We start from the raw sequence: 7634 nt of genomic DNA on the forward strand, positions 1-7634 counted from the left end.
ATCCGAACTGGCGGTGAACTCAACCACTCCAGCAGTACTCAAGAGTGGGTCGCAGTAGTATTCTACATGTAGTCTCCTTTACAGATGAACCACACGTTCCTAAAACTTTGCCAATAACCCAAAGTAACCAATTCGCCTTTCCCACTACAGTCCTTACATGCTCTTTCCATTTCGCATCAGTTTAAACGTTACGTCTACACATTTAAGCAACGTGACTGTGTCAGCCTGGACACCGTTGATGCTGTATTCGAATATTACCGGGTTGTTTATTCTACTTGTCTGCATTAACTTAGATTCTTTTGCAGCTGTAGCTACCAGCTAGTCATCACACCAACCAGAAATTTTGTTAAGGTCATCTTGTATCCTCCCACAGTCACTCAACGACTACATTTTCCGTACACCACAGCATCATCAGCAAACAAGTGCAGACTGCTGCTCACCTCTTCTGTCAGACCATTTATACAGGTAGAGAATACTTCCCTGGGGCACTCCTGACGATCTCCTCGTCCCTGACAAATATTGGCTGTCGAGGACAATATACTGAGTCCTATTACTTAAGAAATCTTCAAGCCATTCGTATATTTGGGAACCTACACTACTGGCCATTGAAATCGCTACACCACGAAGATGACGTGCTACAGACGCGAAATTTAGATGACAGAAAGAAGATGCTGAAATATGCTAATGATTAGCTTTTCAGAGCATTCAAACAAGGTGGGCGCCGGTGGCGACACGTACAACGTGCTGACATGAGGAAAGTTTCCAAACTTTTTCTCGTACACAAACAGCAGTTGACCGGCGTTGCCTAGTGAAACGTTGTTGTGATGCCTCATGTAAGAAGGAAAAATGCGTACCATCACGTTTCCGACTTTGATGAAGGTCGGATTTTAGCCTACCGCGATTGCGGTTTATCGTATCGCGGCATTGCTGCTTGCGTTGGTCGAGATCCAATGACTGTTAGCAAGATATGGAATCGGTGGGCACAGGAGGGTAATACGGAACGCCGTGCTGGATCCCAATGGCCTCGTACCACTAGCAGTCGAGATGACAGGCATCTTATCCGCATGGATGTACCGGATCGTGCAGCCACGTCTCGATCCCTGAGTCAGCAGATGGGGACGTTTGCAAGACAACAACCATCTGCACGAACAGTTCGATGACGTTTGCAGCAGCCTTTGATTATCAGCTCGGAGACCACGGTTGCGGTACCCCTGACGCTGCATCACAGACAGGAGCACCTGCGATGGTGTACTCAGCGGCGAACCTGGGTGCACGAATGGCAAAACGTCATGTTTTCAGATGAATCCAGGTTCTGTTTACAGCATCATGATGGTCGCGTCCGTGTTTGGTGACATCACGGTGAACGCACATTGGTAGCGTGTATTCGTCATCGCCATACTGGCGTATCACCCGGCGTGATGGTACGGGGCGCCATTGGTTATACGTCTCGGTCACCTCCTGTTCGCATTGACGGCACTTTGAACAGTGGACGTTACATTTCAGATATGTTACGGCCCGTGGCTCTATCCTTCATTCGATCCCTGCGAAACCCTACATTTCAGCAGGATAATGCACGACCGCATGTTGTAGGCCCTGTACGGCCCTTTTTGGATACAGAAAATGTTAGACTGCTGCCCTGACGAGCAAATTCTCCAGATCTCTCACCAACTGAAAACGTCTGGTCAATGGTGGCCGAGCAACTGGTTCGTTACAATACGCCAGTTACTACTCTTGATGAACTGTAGAATCGTGTTGAAGCTGCATGGGCAGCTGTACCTGTACACGCCAACCAAGCTCTGTTTGACTCAATGCCCAGGCGTATCAAGGCGTTTATTATGGCCAGAGGTGGTTGTTCTGGGTATTGACCTCTCAGGATCTATGCACCCAAATTGGGTGAAAATGTAATCACATGTCAGTTGTAGTATAATATTTTCGTCCGATGAATACCCATTTATCATCTGCATTTTTTTTTTTTTCGGTGTAGCAATTTTAATGGCCAGTAGTGTATTTTGTATGCCCATATCGTCGTTAACAGTCTGACCAAAGTTCGAAAGAAGCAAAGTCGTATTTCCTCCGATAATACCGTACTTAGTACAGAAATGTTCTGTTCAAGAGAAGTCCATGATGGGTGCAGATTTTCAGGACTTAATTGACATACCTTCATGACGGCAGCGGTGTGTCTGTCGTCGTTGGGTTTACCACACGGTGGGACTCACCTGCCTCCCTTGCTGGCGAGACTAAGAGAGTAGCTAGAGACATGTTGGGTTGATACTCACATCGCTGAGCGCCTGGCTGGGTCGCAGCACCAGGTTGCGGGGCAGCGACTCCTGCGCGCGGTTGGGGCAGCCCGGCTCCGTGGCGACGTCAGGCACGATGTACACCACGTGCTTCTCGAACTCATCCTCTCGAAGGGTGCTCGGGTCAAAAGCGGGGTCGGCGCCAACGACGGCCGACACGGGGACGCTACTGCCGCCCCCGCCGCCTCCGCCTCCGGCGCCGGCGCCACTCCCGCCCCCGCCTCCGCCACCGTCGCGCTCCTCCTGTACCACAAACAAGATGCCTGTCAGAGGTGGGAGACAACTTTTGTTTGCTTCTCGCTGCTGATGGTGGTGATGGCGATGTGGAAGTTTCCGGCAAGGGCCCTCGAGGTACTGGGACCTGCTTACACCTACACTGCCGGAAAAAAAGGTATCTAGAATCCGTGTGTATTGCGGAATTGACCACTAGATATCACTAGAGGCGTACCTGCCAGTATAAAAGAAGGCAGCGAGTGTTTTTGTGCGTAGAGAATCAGTAACAGCAATATGAATCGGAGCTTCCAACCTGGTCTAGCCATTGGATGTCAACTGAATATCAGACTCGTCAGGAACATTTCAACCAGTCTAAAGCTGCCCGAGTCGACGGTTGTTGAGTGTGATTGTGGCAAAGAAAAGCCAAGTAACGACCACAGTTAAGTCAAATACAGGTAGAAGCAGGTACTTCAGGACAGGGAGCGTCGAGCTTTGCGGAAGGTGGGTCTAAAAAAATTTCATGAAATCAGCGAAAAGAACCAGTCGTGAGTTCCAAAGTGCTAGTAGCAGTCTAGCTAGCACAATGGCTCTGCGCACTGAGTTGAAAGTAATGTGGTATAATGGAGCAGCAGCTCGTCATATGCCACTCATTTCTGTAAATCGTTCAAATGGCTCTGAGCACTATGGGACTTAACTTCTGAGGTCATCAATACCCTAGAACTTAGAACTACTTAAACCTAACTAACCTAAGGACATCACACACATCCATGCCCGAGGCAGGATTCGAACCTGCGACCGCAGCGGTTTCGCGGTTCCAGACTGTGGCGCCTAGAACCGCTCGGCCAACCCCGGCCGGCCCACGAAGCCATGAACCCAAGTTGTCAACAAGGCATTGTGCAAACTATTGGAGGCTACTAAATGGTGTGAGCTGTGTTTAAATGGAATGTACTGCGTCCTCTGGTGCAGGTGAACCTATCATTAATTGTAAATGTTTGTGTTTGCCGGCTTGGAGAACAGCTGTTCACGCACTTCATGTTGCCGAAAACTATGTCTTGTCACCGACCACAATTGTTCGTGACTGATTTGAAGAACATTCCGGAAAATTCCAGCTAATGATTTGGCCACCCAGATCGCCCGACATGAATCCCATCGGACATTTATGGAACATGATGATTAGGTCTGTCTGTTCGTGCACAAGATCCTACACCGGCAACAGTTTCACAATTATTAACGGCTATGGAGGCAGCATGGCTCAATATTCCTGCAAGGGACTTCCAGACAACTTGTTGACTCCATGCTACGTCGAGATGCTGTACTACCCGGGATGAAATGAGGTGCTTCACGATATCGGACAACTTTTGTCATTCGAGTGTATTTTCTTCAGTATTGTAACATAGGCTTAATAAATGTCTTGTTTATCGAAGACCGTCAGTACGTTTTTTGTTGATACTGAGTAAAAGCTATTTTAGAATCTCCGAATCCCTTTCAGAGTAGTCAGTCATTAACCTTGCTTCATTCTTTAATTTTGTCCAGAGAGATCCACTGAGCTCTAAGCTCTGAGATACAAGAGTTTCCAAAGCTAGTTTATCCTTCTGCTTGTCTAAAATTAAATTCCTGTGGGACAAAGACAGCCTACGACCTGGAATGTATTTGGCACACATGTACACGAATGTTTATGCCACGATATATAAAGGCCGAAATCTGTCAGAAGCGGCGTAATGAAATCCAAATTTTTTGAAAGCTTTTTTCGCTGAAGTATATTACGTTTATGGACGCCAGCACAAAGAAACTGATTGAACGGTAAGGAGACGATCTCTCTCTCTCTCTCTCTCTCCCTCTCTCTCTCTTTCTCTCTCCTCCTCCCCCCTCCTTCCCTCCATCTCTCTACGTCTTCTCAGAATCGACTAAAATCACTTCTCACGCAGTCCAGGCGGATAACTAGTTTGTTTATACAAATTATACATGTGTCAGATGCTGAGCATCAGTATTCGCAACCATTACTAAAGCATCGATCAGGCGTGAGATTAGATCGCTCCTGTTGACATTAGTTACGGAAACCAAAGTGAATAAATGACTTTTTTTTCGTGAGAGGTTGTTGTTATATGGTCTTTATTACTCAGCTGGTTTTCTTACTGTCAAGTTGCTGTTATACAATCCAAGAAAGCGCTCTCGAAAGTCAATGGCCTGCAGTATTGCACTTTTCCTAACTCCTATGGTTCTCTTTCGTAAGTCAGTGTCTGTCGTATGCGTCTCTGCGTAATCTGGAAGTCGACATAATGTTGAGACCTTTATAGTTCTGAATTTCTCTTCACTTTTCACCTACGTGTATCCACACAAACACAAATAAATGTCTGATGGGAAATGGGGTAACTCAGAGGTCATAAAATTAGCAACAAAGAGTGTTAGAGCTAAGAGATATGAAAAATGTAGTTACTGGATGTGGAATGAGAGTCAGTGAGAGTCCACACATGGTGGATACAAGAATGATTTACATACGCAAAAGAACAGAGCACAGGATTTTTAATTAGGTTACAATACATATTGTTGCTAACAATAATTCTTTTTCTGCTTTTGATTTACTGTGCCATTTAAATTAGTCAACAGATCATAAAAAATGCAAATATTCTGCTGGTAAGAAACGAATATATCTTTTGAAATATAACCATATCTTCTGGAATATGACTCAACGTCTTCCTCGATAGTCTTCATTCGTCTTTTAGCTATCAGCATACCCATTTTTTTACTTCCCACCTCGGTATCTGTGTTATTCATTGTGAATGGTGCATCTTTTTAGCCGAGCGATCGAAACCACTCACGGCAAGTGGGCCCCATCCTAGCCATACGGAGAGTGCATAGGCGGTTATTGCACTATTCAGCACTGCGAAGCCTCATCTTCTTACCAAAGCCAGGGAGGAAATGATAAAACGCTGTGTCGCTCGTTATACGGAGAGATCTGAAATAAATTGGAAAAGTGTACACGTGCACATTGAGCGGGGTTCGAACTAGTATCCATTCTGTTAATAGCGGCTGTCTTAACAGTCCTGCCTTATTTTTTAATGCAAACTACAAATTTCTGTTACGCATTACAGTAACTAAAATACTCTAACCACAAACAAGTTCACATAAGGTCTAATGAGAAAGTGAGGAAGACGGTCTAACATTTTTCCTTCTACTACAGGCTCAGTTCCTAGCGTAGCTAAGCATAAAACGGCACCACCAAAAAAATCGGGAAACGTAATATATGTAAGTACCTTAGCGAAATCGTCGAAAGAAGGAATTCGCTTTTCAGCAAACAAAAGACATTTACAAAAGCAAAGGAAACACTCTTTAGAAATTTAGTATCACAGTAGAGCTATTCAGCTCAATTTTAATAATTATTCGCAGACTTAGCAACGATAAAAGAAAAACAAACAACAAGGGAGAAAAAATTTTAGCTAAGAGGTAAGGAACAAGCATTCCAACACCTCGGAATAGTTAGATGTAATTAAGATAAAATTATTAGTATTTTACGTAAACTTCCAACGAATGAATCTTGGCAAACTCACAAAAAATATTAAGGAATACTTTCAAGAATTAAACCCATAATATTTAGGAACGGACACGAAAATCTTAATGAAATTGGTATAAATAAGCAATGAGTGAATTAAACTGTATAACAAAATATGAACATGGTATTAGAAAGTAAAACAGCCCCCGAGATTAAAAAAAAAAGTCAGGGAATGCAATTAAGAAAAGTAATAGCAACTAAGGGAAATGAAAGAAGTAAACAAGTGAAGGAGAAATGGGATATAAAGTTGACTTATCGTCTTACTTGTTACACTTAGTCGTTAGCCGGTCTGAAGCGAAAAAGTAAGTGACTCAGTAACTACTTTACGATCAAATTGAGAGTTCCCAGTCCTGTTTCGAGTGCTCTACGTTTTTGTTATACCTCGGTGCGTCCGAAAGTGCCAGAAGCGTCGATGCAGTTGTGTCCAATACTGGAATAAAGATTTTCCCCGTTCGGTGGTACTGCTTTGCGTGTTTAGCGGAGGATATTGACTTGTAAAAAACCTAGCATGACGGTACCTGCACTGTTAGTGTTGTCCACTCGTGCTCACAAGCAAACAGTTTCGGGGAGCGATCTCTTGTAAAACAACTATTGTAACCGAATCAGAATAAATGATTAAGGGCTGCAGAGTAAATTTTAGGAGAGCTTTTATCCATGGCGGTGTCGTGCGCTTAACAATATCCTCCGCGCAGCGCAGGCGTTGGCACGCGAGGAAGGTGGCAAAACACGTTTATTCCAGCGACGGATAAGCCAGCCATTGTGTGATTTCGCATCAGTTCAAAAACGCCAAACATTACGCGCATCAAGAAGGATTTCCAGATCGCATAAAAAGGACTATGTGAGGACAATACATAGCCATGCACAGTGTAGAATTTTGAAGCTCGGCGCACTGTTCCATTGGTGTGCTCTAGCTGCGAAGTCTTATCTGCTCTAATACAAAATGTCTGTGCGAGCTGGCAACGTATGGGTTTCATTTCTGGCATTCATCAGTGCGATTCAGATGAGTCAACTTGTTGAAAACTATCGAGCATTAACGGGAAGAATCGTTATTGACTGAGAGACACGTAGAGGTTAAACCGTTTATGATCTGTACCGCTGTCAAAATTGTCTGTGAAGTTCCGAACTTTTAACAACAAAAGATGTACCTGAAGAGACGTTGATCTTTCAAATGTTTTATTTGAGTGTTGTTAAACGACTGTTCACAAGTGTAAGAGCTCCTGGAAGTTAAAGCGTCAAAAATTCGCCTTAACATAGACAATACTGTATAAAAATGCTTGTCTGTATGGACATAATCATAGCTCATTCTCACCGTGCACAGTATGGCTGAAGGATTATCTTCGTTTAGTTGTACTCCATATCAGCCTCCCCGCCCCCCTAACAGAGATCATCAGTGTAAGAACAATAATATAGTGGCATTCGACCAGAAATAGCTGGTTCGAATTGTAGTGATGGGAGCCGCTTTTATCACCAGTTTACCTACGGCGAGTGGAGGAAGTGTTCTGGCGTAAAAGGTTTGGCCGGAAAGTAGTGCGTTACATTTTTTAAAAAATACTTATTGCTCATGTTTCTTCGAAGTA

The 7634-nt window shown here is 44.2% G+C and overlaps 1 protein-coding gene across 1 annotated transcript in view; it reads right to left on the bottom strand.

Moving 5' to 3' along the window:
• Positions 1-5342, bottom strand: part of LOC124545630 (PR domain zinc finger protein 1) — a 68559-nt gene extending 63217 nt beyond the window's left edge. The window contains exons 1-2 of the mRNA XM_047124576.1: positions 5327-5342; positions 2277-2488 (exon numbers count right to left, since the gene is read on the bottom strand). Of these exons, the coding sequence (XP_046980532.1) occupies positions 2277-2488; positions 5327-5342 (228 nt within the window). The remainder of the gene's footprint in view (positions 1-2276; positions 2489-5326) is intronic.
• Positions 5343-7634: the final 2292 nt, after the last annotated feature.

Source organism: Schistocerca americana, chromosome 8 (assembly GCF_021461395.2).
Source record: "Schistocerca americana isolate TAMUIC-IGC-003095 chromosome 8, iqSchAmer2.1, whole genome shotgun sequence".
In the NCBI taxonomy this organism is placed as follows: Eukaryota; Metazoa; Arthropoda; class Insecta; order Orthoptera; family Acrididae; genus Schistocerca; species Schistocerca americana.